Here is a 15,661-nt window from a genome sequence, read left to right as displayed (position 1 = left end):
TACTTCCAATACAGGAAAGCTATTTTGATACCTTACAGTATTGGTGAAGGATGAGGTAATTAACTTGTGTCAGTTCCACAATGCATTCAGAAGTGAGTAGTTCTTTTTAGGCAATGCAGGTTAACAAATTAAGATACATTATCATATAAATAGGATAAATCATTTTAACTGTTTTCCTCCTCATCGCAGTCTCCATATTCTCACCTAAGTCCCTTGCTATTTATAGATAATCACACATCGTGCCTGCCTTTGTTTTTTTAGAAGAAAAAAATTCAGAATCTTACAATAATGTTAACAGAACAATTAACCATGTTGATCCTACCAATCTAATTCTATAATATATGTAGATTAGAGATGGGCACAAACTGCAAAGTGACCTAAAGTTTGTCAGAAACTGGGCCAGTTCGTAGTTCGCGAACCTGCAGTTTGTGGAAGCACCGTTTTCACGAACTTTCACAAACTGTTCTGCTGGTTTGTTTGGTTCATGTTAAACCAAGCCAGCAGGGGTGAAATGCCCCTTTCCCTGCCACTTCACAGTGGCGGGGCAGTGGGCTTAAGCCAGCAGCCCCACTGTTCCGTTTGTTCTGCTGCAAGAGTGTCCAGGGGATCCCCTGGCCACTCTGTCAGTGGGCAAATGGAGCAACTGCTGTTCCCTTCGTCTGCTGTGAAAGCGGCCAGGGATCCCCTGGCCACTCCTGCAGCAGGAAATGGAGCACCCAGTGGCAGCAGGGCTGTGGGCTTAAGCCAGCAGCCACACCATTTCTTTTGGCCTCTACGAGAGCAGCCAGGGAACACTCTTGCAGCAGGCAAATGGAGGGCCTGGTGGTGGCCGGGCTGCCCTGGCAACCCCACCGTTCCTTCACCCACTGCAGAAGTAACCATGGGATCCCCTTGCCGCTCCTGCAGCGGGTGAATGGAGCACCTGGCGGCAATGGTGCTGTGGGCTTAAGCTGGCAGCCCCACCGTTCCCTTTGCCTGCTGTGAGAGAGGCCAGAGGATCCCCTGGCTGCTTCTGCAGTGGGCTAATGGAGTGCCCAGCAGTGGTGGGGCTGTGGGCTTAAGCTGGCAGCCCTGCCATTCCCTTTGCCCACTGTGAGAGTGGCCAGGGGATAACCCTGGCTGCTCTCACGGCAGATGAATGGAGCTCCCATTGGCGGCGGGCCTTCGGGCTTAAGCTGGCAGCCCTGCCATTCCCTTCATCCACTGCGAGAGTGGATCAGCTGTTTGTCAGGGATCTCTCTGCCAAGCAGCTGATCTAAGCTGGCAGGGGTTTAAACGCCCCTTTCCCTGCTGCTGTGAAGCAGCACAGAAAGGGGCATTTACCCCCCCCCCCCCCGATCAGCTGCTTGTCAGGGATCTCCCCGACAAGCATCTGATCCAAACCGGTGTGTGTGTGTGAAATGCCCCTTTCTGTGCCAGTTCACAGCAGCATGGAAAGGGGTATTTAATCCCCATGAACCACAAACTGGTTTGCAAACTGGGGCAAGTTCATGAAAGTTCCTGGTTCCTGGTTTGTGAAATGGGATGAACCACGAACCACACAGTTCGTTTTTTTCCTGGTTCGTGCCCACCTCTAGTGTAGATGCTTCCAAGGAGCTTTAACTAGCTTCTTAGTGGCTCTCTGTCCTTCTTAACGTTCCCTTGGGATCATTTTTTACAGTAGAGTTATAATAAATATATATGAAAGTCCTAATGATAAAATTGTAAAAGGTAAAATGCATACCCCTCCTCCTTTCCCCCTCTCACCACTATATATAATATGAATATTTTTCTTTGGGCTTTAGTCATGGCAAGGAGTATTATTTGCTACAATATATATATCTCCATTAAGATGATAACGTGAAACATCATGAGGTTCTGCTAGCCCCTATGTTCACTCAGTAATACAAGAGACATTGGGTGTTCTGTAAGGCGTGCCGACCTGATATGGCAAATTAATCATCTAGCTAGCTAGAGGTCTGTCTCCAAAAGAGGCCAACACCAAGCCTTTAAAAACCAGATCCTGTTTAAATTTGTATTTGTACTTACATATTCTGCTTATGTTGCTGGAGTTATTCTGTTGTTTAGTATGCCAAAAGTTCTTGCAGCTAATACACATTGTCAGAACTTTGCTGTACTATTTGGTATAGATCAGCAAAGATAGAATTTGAAGATATGCAGCTCATGTAAGAGAAGTATTTTGTTTAAGATTCAAGAGGTTTTTACATAAATTCTTGCTTGCATTGATGTAAATTTGCCATTTTGTTTAACTTCTCCTTTGATAAATGTTCAGAGCCTAAAATTTCATTGGGTGAAGTAATACTAATATAGTGGTGATCCACTATGTATTTTTATTTTTCACATAAAGTTTCCATTCTGATGTTCTTTCCCAAGCTGACATGATACATGATCCTAAAGTTTTTATAGGTTTATGATTACTGGTAATTGAAAGACAGTAAAAAAAAAGTTTGAGATCTAGCTATACATGCATACATATGACAGAGTTTAAGAACTGCAGCATTTCTCTTGTACTACTGGGAAGAGTAGATTATTATCTCAGTTATGCAAACTGTTAAATTTTTATGGCAGATAAGAAAAGGACATCTATTTGTCATTTCAAAGCTGATGAAATGTTACTTCCTTCTCTCCCCCCCCCCCCCCGCCCAATTTTAACAAACTCTAAGTGGTTGTGAAGTTTGGCTGCATTTGGCTGGGCTCAGGTGGCGCATCAGCCCTGTGGTTCATCATTAATTTTTATGATGCAGGTGCTTTGGACTCCTCTGCTGGACCTATAAATAAGTCTCAGTTGGACTGTCTCTTTTATTTATACATGGTGTCTAGATGAAGTTGCCCAAGTGAACCCAGAAGATCCTTGTTGTTGACAGACTTGACTAGTCTTGAAAAGTATCATATTTCATCTCAGTGCTATCTTAAATCATGATACTTCAAGCATTTCCCAGTGCTGTGTGTTCCTTGACTGTGTCTCGGGCAGTGTGGGGGCGGGGCTATTTCCACAAGTAATGCTACATCCACTTGATTGTCTATAACAATTTTTCAAACTTGTGAATATGTTTAGTGAAGCATGTAACATGGCAACAGTTATGCTAAATTATTATTTTTTCCCTAACAGCAGTCTATAGAAATAGTCAGTGATGTTCATTTTCCCCTCTATTTGTTTAAGCAGATGTGGTCCTAAAGATGAGTATTATTGATTGTCAGTAATAATTATTGTCATCATGGCATTTAGACCCCTCCGCCTCCTGGGAACTTGACCTTTTCCTGAAAGACACTAATATTTCAGTGTTAACTTTTTGATATTCATAAATAGGTAGATTGATGTAATAGCACTGAGAAGATGAAGGGAATACAAAAGACAATGCAAGTGTATTTTATTAAAATGTTAATAGTAGTAGAATAGATCCAAAGGTTACTTTGACAAATACTGTGCTTCTGTTTTACAGAGTGGTATGGTAGTACGTACTTAATTGTAATGATGTGTCGTGAGTTTCAACATAGTATTTTATGATTTTTTTTAACATGAGTGCTTTGACATAAACCTTGCCCATGGATAAGAAACATCTCAGATAGTCTTATCCTGTATTTTTGTTTAAGTGAGTGCCCAATTGAGACCACTTCCACTGTCCGTCAGAATCTGCTGCATGTGGAATAATAGTACTATGCTGACTCATCCTCAAGATAACTACTAAACAACTAAAATGCCTCTTTACAAGCATCTCAGCCTTCTCAAAGCATATGTTCAAACTTTTCCCTCAGAAGCTCCAGGTCCAGAATCTCCTTTAGTAACTTTCTGCCTCTCTGTCTCTCTCTGAGCCACTTTTTCCTTTGTGGTGTTCAAGGATGATATTCTTAGATATGAGCAAAGTGTATTCCATCATCATTGTCTTGATTATCTGCACAGAAACATTCTAATTTGGCTTTCTACTCTTCCTGTGTTTTGTCATATATTTGAATAAGTTTTTTTTTTACTTAACAAAATTTATATCTAGCTTTTCTGCTGGCTGTTCTGCAGGGAATTACATATTTTACTGCCCTTTGTTATGTGTTTGAATGAACATTGCAGCTATATAGTGTTCCCCATGATATGTGGCTTATTTGGTAAGAGGCCCAGAAGCAACTATCAAACAACTTGATACCACATGACCTGCATGGCTCACCCAGGACTGACTGCTTGCTACTGTTCAAAAGCACCCCTCCCCTTCAAAAGCCAGTGTAGTGTGGTGATTAGAGTTTCAGAGTAGGATCTGAGAGGCCCCGGTTCAAATAATCACTCTGCTGTGTAAGCTCACTGGGTGACTTTGATCCAGTCATACACTCTTACCCTAACCTCCCTCTCAGGATTGTTGTGAGGATAAAATGGAGGCAAAGAGAATGAGGTAAACTGCTTTGGGTCCCCATTGTGGAGAAAGGTATTATATAAATGAAGTAAATGTACAAATATAGATGAAGATGAAGTGTAGATATAAGGTAAGTTATTTAGTGGATTTGAAGTAGAGAAGGATGTAGGCAAAGGTAAGCATATGGAGGCTGCCAGGAGGGAAAAACAGGAAATAGTGTGGGAAAGGGGATACAGCGAAAAGTGAAGTACCTCCTCACCATGCAACTGGGCTCAGCTCAGCAAGCACCATGCAACTGGGCCATAGTGGAGAGGATGCTGGGAGGGGAGTGAAGATGGGGGAGACAAAGGAGGATGAGAAGGAGGGAAGGGAGAGAAGGAAGCAGAAAAAGGGCAAGTGGCTATGGGAGGCAAGGAAAGAAAAGAGGACATAGTAACAGCAGGGAAAATGAGATGCTCCTGAAAGTCCCTACTTGTATATAAATAATAATAAAGTAACAACAATAATAAAGTAACAGTATTCAAATACGAAAAACACCAGACTAACAAAACACTCTATACCCGACAATAGCCCTGCAGAGAAGATTAACACATCAAGCACCAATCCATATGCAAAAGAACCTCCTCAGGATACAGTGAAGCCTCCCTCCATTAGCATTCCACACCCTGGGAAACTCTTACAGGATTACTCAGCCCAACCCCACCCATCCGGAGTAGATATAAATGACCTCCCAACATCTTTTCCACACTGTGACACTGAGAGATCTCTGTCTTTTGGTGCTACACTTCTGAAGATGCCAGCTACCGCTGCTGGTGAAACGTCAGGAACTACAATGCCAAGACCACGGCTATATAGCCCGGAAAATCCACAACAACCAATATTCAAATCAATATGAATAATGTTCACTTGTCTGTTTCATTTTTGATTGCTTAATCTCATATTTGATCAAAATGGTACTTCCTTTTAATTGTCATTCCACGTGGTATTATGCATTGTAATTTGGATTTTAAAAATATTTACTGTAAATAAATGTTTAGAAGCTGTGGTCATTGGTAGTCTTGGTAAAGATGGGAACGAACAGCAATACAAACAAAAACAGCCACGAACAGCCCAATCTACTGTTCATGCTGTTCATGAGGCCCCATTCTAAACGAACAGGTGGTTGTTGCAAGCCTTGTTTATTGCTGTTCATCAGTCTGGCACTTGCAATCAATTCCCTTGGCAACTTAGGCAGGGATTGTCTGAACTCTGTCTGAACTCCTGCTGTTGCCCTGGAAACCCCAATCTAAACCCAATTTATCTTGATAGGCAGGTCTTCCTTTCAAGTGTGGAGCTCCAAATTTGTTACAACAAGGGAGCAAAGACCAGGGGAGAGGGGGGCTCCCAGCTCTGACTTTGCAGACAGTGGAGAGACAGTTGCTGTTGGCATTTTGATAGAGTGCATTGGAGCTTGAATTTTCTGTGTGTGTGGTGGGCTAGGGATCTAGCCCTTTAGGTTCTAGGGCTGCTGCCAGGCTCTGGGCCAAGCTATTATTTATTATTGGTACTTTTCCTGCTGCCTGCTCAGGTCAGGTTTCTGGGAGTGGTGTGGTAGGGATCTACCCCTTCAAGTTCCAGGGTTGTTGCCAGGCTCTGGGGCCAAGCTATTATTAATTATTGGTACTTTTCCTGGTGCCTGCTCAGGTCAGGCTTCTGGGAGTGGTGCAGTAGGGATCTTGACTTGGATGATGGCTGGAGGAGAGCCTGCAGGCCCCCACGAACAGCCAACCACGAAGATGTTTGTGAACAGGGCCATGTTTGTGGTTGTTCGTGACTCCCTGTTTGTGAATGGCAATGAACAACGAACATCATGTTCATTTTTTTTCTGTTCATGCCCATCTCTAGACTTGAGTAACAATACAATTATAACAAATTGTGTTAGTATGAAGGCTAAATGAATATGCACGTTGACCATTTTCAGCAATGATTATTAATTTGGTAAACATTGCAATAGGTGAATATGCATAATGAACTAATAGCAAAAATATGCATCCAGAATACTATTATTTTTGTTCATCAGTAGGTCCTTGTAGAGATGTAGCATTCCTGATCTCCTAAACATGATTAGTAGAAGGGAAGCATGCTGCAGGCTCACATGTCTGTCCTCTCTTTGGTGCAACTTCCCCCCTTTCTTTCCACAATGCAGCAACTGAAAAATAGAACAACTGAAGAATTTCATCTCTTGTTATACTCCGGAACCCAATTCTGATCCTGATAGATTAAAACAGTTTTATTTTATATCCTAGTAAAGTTAGTATGTATTAAATCAATGCTGAAAATCCCAGAAGTTTTAATTCACCTGGCATGCATCCACTGATTCTATTGAAATCAGGTTTTAATCTCTAATTGTTCATTTCTTTGGTATGAAATGGTTTTGTTTTCTTTTTCTTCTTGCAGCTAATAATTTTTGTTCAGCTTGTATCTCAGGCACTCAGGCATATTGTAATGCATGTAAATGCTAAGCAAATTGGTAGAATATTATTTGATGATTTGACATCAACTAATAATCCATTGCTTTATATGAGATTTGCAATACCCAGAAACAAATGTTAGATGATGTTTTTATTTGGTTGATTATCTGTTGTTTTTTTAAATGAAGCGCATCACTTCCCAGTCCTTTTATCTATAGCATTACAATAAAAATTTAAACTGAAATATAATAAAGTTTGATTTCTAATTCATCCTGCATGTAAATTAAAGTCATATAAGGAGCTTTCCATTACATGCGGGAGTGGGGGAGGGCGAGACTGTATTCCAAGTTTCAGGTGAATACACATTTTGCGGATGATTTATATGCCTGTAAAAATAGGAGCTTGAAATAATGGAAACAGTGATAGAACCTTAAACATAATGCCAAATGCCCGAGAAACCATGTTTAAACCATATTTTGTTGGAGTTCTATTCATGATAAAAATGGCAGATGGAATGCTAAATGTGTCTGGATTGAAAGACCATATTGGAACACCTGATACTGATAGTCATAAATAAATCCCTATGTAGGCATTCTTATCAGTGATGAGTTGTGCTTTTTTTTTTTTAAGGTGGCGAAGTCACTAAACCCAGATTTGCTCAGTATTTCCGTGGCAGCCTTGCCAGTCTCACTATCCGACCAGGCAAAATTGAGAGTCAGAAAGTGATTTCCTGTTTGCAAGCCTGCAAGGAAGGCCTGGATATTAACTCCTTGGAAAGTCTTGGCCAAGGAATAAAGGTGAGGGATGAACCGACATCATCTTTGATAACATTTAAAGCTGATTTATGAAGTGGAGAGCACAAGGCAGTGTACAAATGTACTCCCAGAAGCAATCTCATTTGCCATAAAGTCATGCAAGGAAAACGTGGAACCAAAGATAAGGGGTAATTCTGCAAAGAATAATATTTCCATTATTTCCAGTATAAACCTATAGAAAATATGTACTGTGGGTGTTTCACAGATCTTTCCAGATCAGTTTCTTAATGTAATGGGAACTGTATGTAGAAACAGTTTCTCTTTCCATCAAATGCAGCACAGTTAGCTGGGGGGAGGGTTATTAGTGTCACATTGCCACCCCCCGGCGGAATGAAGAGGCAACACAAGTGTTGGGATTAAACGGCCGTTTTATTAATTTATAACAACGTATTTGTCAACATGGCAAAGGGCCTACCTAGTGGTACAGGTCAGGCCCTAGGGTCACTCCTGGACCTCCGCCCTGACCTGTATGGGCGACCCCCGACAGCCCCGGGTGCGAGCCATCCATGGTATGGCTGGGGCCCAGCTGGCCTGGCTAAGTGGTTCACCCCCTTAAAGCTCCCCCATCCAGCTATACTGCTGCAGGGGGGGACAAACTTGTCCAGGGGTTCCCCACTAGGGTGTCTGACCTCATGACTGGGCTGTACAGCAGCCAGCCACTCCTGACAGACCCCAATCTTCACCAATGGGGATATGCCAATGGTGGTCACTGGCCCGCTCAATTTTCCCAACTCCTTACCTGCCAATGCTAAGGCCAAGCCTCTGCTTAGGCCATAGCGCCCACCGGTGGCATAAAGTCACCCACGTCCTTGCCTCATCTCCTCCAAATGTTGTTACTTCTGTCCCCTTAGTAGAGGTCAGCAAACGCAGCCCAGCTTTGCAGACAGTGGGGGAAGGCAATCCCCATTACCCCAAACTATAAGCGGAGTCTAGGGCCTCTGTTTGGCCCATCAACCAATTCCAATCTTCTCTCACAACATGTGTGGGAGCCTCGGAAAAACGCAAACTGGAGCCCAAGCTTCATGCACACACCCATTGGGGAAGCCTTGAGCCCCAACAACTACAGATGTCCCACCCAACAGGCAGGAACATGCGCACACAGGCATACAGGCCATGGGCCCAAAACAAAACAACTCCAAGCCTCTTGCACACACCCCGCGGGGAGGCCTTGGATATCAGAGCACCCACTGCTTAGGCCATGGCCCCAAAACAAAACCATCTCCAAGTTTCTTGCGCACACCCAGTAGGGAAGCCTTGGAGCAAATGCACCCTTGACCTGCAACCACAGCAAAAGCCACGGGCATCGACCTGCAACAAAACAAAACAGTCCGCCATCCAAGCCTCAATAGGAAGTCTGGCACTCCAGCTGCCCCTAGGGAAAAAACACAAGTATTAACATCAAAACCAGGCAACTGAACCGAGGATGCTAATTATGCTGAAGGCCCATTACCCACTGGTGGCTGGGAAAACCCAGCACCATCCTGCCCATGCTGCTTGCTTTGCCCAGTCCGCTTGCATGCTGTAAAGGCATGAGGACCCGCACACACAGGGCAAGCGTGGTGGAACTTGCAAGGTTCCCTAGAACAAACCTCTTGAGACGCAAACTCAACAGAGCATGCGTGCTGGCGTGGTCTGATCCCCAGAAGGGCGCACACTAGCCAGCGTAGAAGAATGCTGGACCAAGTGCCCACTATCAGATCGATCACCTGCATTAGGCTTGGCTGGGGACATCAGTTGCAGCCAAAGCTGCTGATGAACTTGGTCCCAAGTGAGGGAAGGATTGAGAGCAGCCCTTATTCTGAACTCTTCATCATATTGTAACCAAGCTGCTCTGATGAAGTCAGTATACCCCTACATATTATGTCAATATACTGAAACAGGGGCACCGCCCTCCAAGGCTGGGCGCATGCTATGACCCCAGCAAAGATAAGAAACCCAGGCAACAAATTGGCTGAGACTCCGGAGGGTAAAGCAGCCAAAAGCCCAACCAAGCTCCGCCCTCTGCACGCAGCCCTGGGCGAGTGCTCTTGCTGCCTCCTCATCCTTCCGGAGGGGCAAAACACAGCCCCCAGCCACATCGGCTGTTCGCCGCCAGCTGGGAGTGCCGAAATGTGTGTATATCACAGTTAGCAGCTGGGAAATGACTCTGAAAAGAAAGCTGATTTTTTAAAATAAAAGCAATGGCTTGGTTCAGAAAGCATCATGCCCTAGCTGTACCACCCTATGCCATATGCCATTCTGAATGGTTTCCTAGCCTGCAAGGGTGAGGGAGGGGTGGGGTTGCAAAGCAGTAATGTCACACTTGCTTTGATCTGAATCAACTATAGATTGTGGGTAAAACATGCAAAAGATTCCATAACTCTTACCTACAGTAAGTGTTAGAGAAAACTCCAAGAAAGGAAGGTGGTCACTTCAGAGCATATAGTTAGAAAAAACTAAAAATTGTGATCCTTATCCTAAACTCTGATTTAAGTTTTTTTCAAAGTGGCATGCATTCTTTGTTTCCTCTGAATGCTCAGCCTGTGATAGAACATAGAGAATGCACTTGATCATTTAAATGGAATACCTCTGCAATCATTTATGAGATTCTTATATGCATAGTATTATTAAAAACATTTTGCAAACAATTGTAAAACACATATACAACTACAATGGAGCAGATAACTTGTCATGTTAGGTTTAAAATTTCAAAGACTTAATATTAGTTTTCTATAAATAGAATAATATCCAAAATTAAACAAGGTTTTAAAAGTATTTTAGTAGTCACATTTACATTAAAATGGTGGAAGCACTTAATTTTATCCATAAATACAGAAGAACCTAACAGCTATGATCATATTTATTCAACATAAATTAAAATGGCTTTACAGGAATGCCTGGCTGCATGAAAATATGGATGTTGTTTATTAAAATTTCTCACACTTTCTGCCAGCTCTTACTTCTTCCACGATCAATAGAAGCGCAGTGTCTATGTTACTCTTGTCGTGTTTGAAGCCAGCTTGATGAATGTCAGGGTTGCTTGTCTTCAGTTTTGCCTCCAACAGTTGATCCTGTACGGACAAGAAGCTGTCTGTGTGATCCAGCCATGGGATGGGAAAAATGAATGCAAGAGTTTAAGTTTTTCAGCTTCAAAACATTTTCAGTCTCATATCTACAAGCTGGTAGGGTGCAAGTTTCTTCTTTCATTTTTACCTTTTCAGCTGTTTTGAGAGTCAGAGTGACAGCAGGAGGCCAAAATGAAAGAAGCCGTCAGAGTCAGGTCTCTTGCAGTGCTGCCTAGGTGGCCTGGCAGTGACAGGTCTTGATGAAAGAACCACAGTTGCTATTAGAGTGGAACAGAACATTAATATAGACAGATTGTGCCCGGTTTTCAAAAAAATATTTGTTTATAAATGTTATCAGTCCCTAAAACTGTACACTGCACATGAATTCACAATAGTTTTTCCAACATAAAAGACATTAAGAATGTACTGATTCTAGCCCATTTAAATAGTCAACAAATAGTCAATCCATCTATCTTATATTAAAAATTCATCTGATTTGTATCGCAACAATATGGTTTTCTTATAATGTCCAAAAAGTTCATAGCCAGCATAAAGAATGCATGTTTACAACTGCTGCTTTGCAATTGTTTCTGAGAGAGACACATATAAAAACAGATGACAAATTAAAATTCAGATAGACATGTCCAGATGGATGCTGTAGCATAAAGAACCTTGTACTAACATGCATTGGAATCCTAAGCAAAGTCCCATTCTTCTGAGCCATCGGTGGACTTAGAAGGGATCTGTTTGGGATGGCACTGGTAGTTGCCTTCTTTGCTGCCTTCAGGTCGGCCCTGTGCTAACTATAGGAAGTCATCTACATAACTTTCAGAGCTCATGCGTATTCAGCAATAATGAATGGTCTAATTTTCTATTGATTTAGCCAATGTTAACAATGCTAATTATGTTTCAATAAAGGCTTAGAATAGAAGTGGAGATTCTGTAATAGTATTTAGTAGTATACTGTACCCAGTAGAAAACTCTAAAACATTATTGAAATGTACCTTGTGACAATTTACCCCAAGTCCCATCTACCCTTCATGGCTCTGAAACAATCTTGTGATTTAGGCCTCATGCAAATCCCAGGGATTGCTAGCCATTCGGAGCCCCTGGAACTCCAATGGAAGGAAGGAGGAGAGCCAGCCTCACCTTAATTAGGGAAAAGAGTGACTTTTTCCAGCAGACAGAGATTGTGGTGACTTTGGATAACAGCATAAGCTTAGTCAGGAGTCAGGACTTGTTATTCTGTCTTATAGTTAGGATTTGGGGTCAGGTTAGGGAAGGACTCTTGTTTCAAGGAAGAAAACAAACACCCTGTGAAGGGCCCATCACATCTAGTTTTTTATGTACAAGTTCTATGACCAGGATCTCTGTGAGGTAAAAGAGTGGCCTGGAACCTGAGTGTAAGCCTGTCAGCTGTTGTAAAAAGGTCACAGTGAACCTTAACTGCTGAAGTGCCCTGTCTGTAGAAAAAAGAATAAATTCTCTCCTCAGTGTTTGTGTTTGTTTAGCTACGGCTCAGTTCAACATGTTAACTCACCATGGGGAAAATGTATAACCTCTGGGGAGTGCAGTTAAGAGGCAGAAGTATATTCTATATTTATTCTACACTAAACCTTTACTGTGTTATGCCTTATTTTCTGTAAATAAATGTTTATTGTTCAGTTTAGGCTTGCCATGACCCCACCTGTTGCCCCCGGCCCCATCCACCTGACCAGTGAGGGGGGGAGGCACTGGGGTGGGAAAAAGTACATGCATGCACTCCTGCACTCCACCAATTGTGGTGTACGCAGAGGCCAAACACTGTAAAAACCACCCTTCTGGAGGCAGATTTTACTAGGCTCCACTTCAGCGCACCCAGCAATACCTTTGTCACATTCATTTTCTGACAGGATGGAGGAGATTCTGTATGCAGAGCTCAGTGAAAACTGCCTCCATATGGGTGGTTTTCACAGTTATCCTCAGCACTCACTGCAATTCTCCCATTGTACCGGAAAATGACATCACACAGGAAATGGATACCCTGCTGTCCCCCAGCCTCCTGTGCCACTGCTTTAGCCTCTGGGGCCCCCGCCAGGGTCATTCGCCGGCGGATGGCTGGGGTGGCAGGCAGAGGCTGCTCTGCGCTCTGCATGCTGCCCCAGCAGCGGCTTGTGGCTGCTGCGCCCGGCTGGGTTGTGTGGCAGCGGCGGCAGCGGCACGGGGCTGGCTGCAGCAGCTGCGGGCCAGCCTCGCCAGCTCCGCAGCGCGCGCCTCAGCCCCCGACACCCCCTCTGGTGCCTCTGCAGGGCCCTCGCACCTGAGGCCACCGCCTACCTGGCCTCTATGGGCACGCTGGCCCTGATAGTCGTACGGTAGGTTCATAAGGAAGTAGATGGTCTTTTAGGTACATTCTGTCCAGAGTTAATCATCTTCTCCCCAGTTGATCATCCTAGTTTTTAATGCAGCTACTTGATGCAAATTCATATTTTAAAAACTATGGAAAATCCTCATCACAGATATGTCATATTTCACCCAGCTTGATTGTATGAAAAGAGGCTGGCCATGCCTTGCTTAGTTCAACAAGTTTCAGCCTAGTTCAACTGCCAGGCTTCTTCCCAATTAGAGCCCGTTCTTCTCACTTCTGAAAATATGGCCTGGATTACACATGCAGTAAAATGAAGTGGTGGAATCCTGATGCAGTACAGTGTGGACTACACCAGTACAGACTACAGCTGGGAGATACTATTTTTATGGTCCCATATGTTAATTTTAAAAAACGTGCATATTAAAAAATAAAGGAACCAGAAAAGTTGTAGCCTAGCTTATTTACTATTTCTGTCTTGAAGGAGTTTTTTGTTTATATTGGCATTGATTCAAAAATAGGATCTCTACAATTGCAATTTCATGCGGTACAATCCACTCTTACCATATCACAATTTCTATCACTTCATTCTGGTGCATATGCTACAAGATTCGGTACCCAGTTGACCGGAAGCTGTTTTTGCACAGGAGTGTATGAAAGCATACTTCCAATTAAAACAAGGAAATATACAGAAAACAGATTAATAATCTGAGCTAAGCAGGATATTGTTGTGAATCATGCAGAGATACACTGACCCGCATATATCATCATAATGAGCTGCAGTTACGGCAAAAGCACAATAGTTAAATATGAACTGTAGGGAAAATGGTCTTGATTCACAGCAGTTCCATTGACTTTTAATTTACTTTTCTGTTAATTATGACTACAATAACTACTTAAATGTGTGGTAGATGAGTGCCTGGTTGGTGCTTGTTCTTAAAAGGTTTTTATGTACAAAACAAATATTAGCTAATAAAATTATAGTTTTTCTTTATTAGGAATTTAACCAGTCTTGAGTGTTCTAAAGAACTGTTCTACATATTTTCCCCAAGTACTAATAATATATCCCCTCTTTACAGTATCACTTCAATCCTTCTCAGTCAGTACTTGTTATGGAAGGAGATGACATTGAGAATATAAATCAAGCTCTCCAAAAGGTCTCCTATATCAACTCAAGACAGTTTCCTACCTCAGGCATTCGCCGTCTGAAAGTTTCATCCAAAGTCCAGTAAGTCAAATTCATTAAGCTTGATTAAGCCAGCAATACTTTGGTAAATCTTATGTTACTTTTAATATGTAATAATGACAAGCTAATTAATATTATCAATAAAGTTGGCATTTAATTAGTTGGCCAATATTTTAGGAATTGCACTTAGTTTCACAAAGAAATAATTTCAGTTAAGGAGTAATTTCCTAATTCCTGCATGCCCATTGATAGCTTTCTGGATGAGCATGAAATGGGATCCTGATGCATTCAGTGTAAATGGATGATTAGGTTCTTGATGCACTTTTAACAAGATAGCCATATCAAGTCCATTAAGTATCAGTTTGAGTACCTAATGTTAAATGTATAACAATTAGAAGCCATCTAATTGCCTTTAACTATTAACTGTTTGTTGTACATTGTTTAGGGGCTTAAATGTTATCTGAACACGGACTTTACCAAAATCCATGCCTTCCAATGATATGCTTAGCTACTCATAATAATTGTGCTCCTCATGTTCACACAGACACGAGAACAGCTCTATATCTGATCAATAGGCAGGAACAAAAAGGGAAATATCCTATGGGGGGAAATGCATCCACTGGATGAACTATTTTTCTTCAGACTTTGTATTTCCAGAAAAAGGAAGAATCTATGCTAAAGCCTCCTCCATGAAGTTAATAAATAATATATTTTTCAGATGTTTTGGTGAAGATATCTGCATTAGTATCCCAGATATAGATGCCTATGTAATGGTGTTTCAGGCCAAGGAGCCCAAGATTACAATAAGTGGAATGGATCATTTTGCAAGACCAGCTGCAGAATTTGAAATTGACAGAGGTGTGAATCTCTTACCAGATATCAGAATTGTCAGCACAGTCACCAAAATAGATCATCCTCCTGACTTTAAAGAAACTACGGACAGAGGTTTGTTGGTTTTGTTTTAAGTTTAGTTATAGCTTCTGTGGCAGCCATGATGACTAAGCCCTGCCAGAGAGCAAAGTAAAGAATGATACCCTACTGAGAGGCTTCTCTATTGTATGTTTAATGTTGAGCAGCAGACCCAGCTAAGATTGCTCCGGACGATTCGAACTATGTAGTCTTCTATAATCCAATAGAATATGCTTCTATGAAAAAGATTAGAGATAAGTATACTGAAATGCAAATGTTCTTTACCTTTGCTAGACTCAACACATATTTACTGATGGACCACCTTTCAACCATCCTTTATCCCACCCTTCAACCAAAAATGATTCCAAGGAAGGTTCAAAAAGTTAATTATAGAACACACGAAGTAATAGCACAGCAAAGGAATTTGCAGCAAATTCCTAATTTGCCAAAGGCTGGGGGAGCTTTGCAGCACATGAATGAAGAGAAGAAATTATTTGGATGCCTTCTATCCATAACTAATGAACAAGTGTATTTTTGGTTCTTTTGCGGCTCACGTGTTCCTAAAATCCAATTTCTTCC

General features: G+C 42.2%; 1 protein-coding gene across 1 annotated transcript in view; it reads left to right on the top strand.

The window, feature by feature from the left end:
• Positions 1-15,661, top strand: part of CLSTN2 (calsyntenin 2) — a 406,755-nt gene that overhangs the window by 370,608 nt on the left and 20,486 nt on the right. The window contains exons 11-13 of the mRNA XM_054983897.1: positions 7,415-7,581; positions 14,067-14,215; positions 14,892-15,118. Coding sequence (XP_054839872.1) covers positions 7,415-7,581; positions 14,067-14,215; positions 14,892-15,118 — 543 coding nt within the window. The remainder of the gene's footprint in view (positions 1-7,414; positions 7,582-14,066; positions 14,216-14,891; positions 15,119-15,661) is intronic.

Source organism: Eublepharis macularius, chromosome 6, assembly GCF_028583425.1.
Source record: "Eublepharis macularius isolate TG4126 chromosome 6, MPM_Emac_v1.0, whole genome shotgun sequence".
Lineage (NCBI taxonomy): Eukaryota > Metazoa > Chordata > Lepidosauria > Squamata > Eublepharidae > Eublepharis > Eublepharis macularius.
This window is presented reverse-complemented; position numbering and strand designations above follow the sequence as displayed.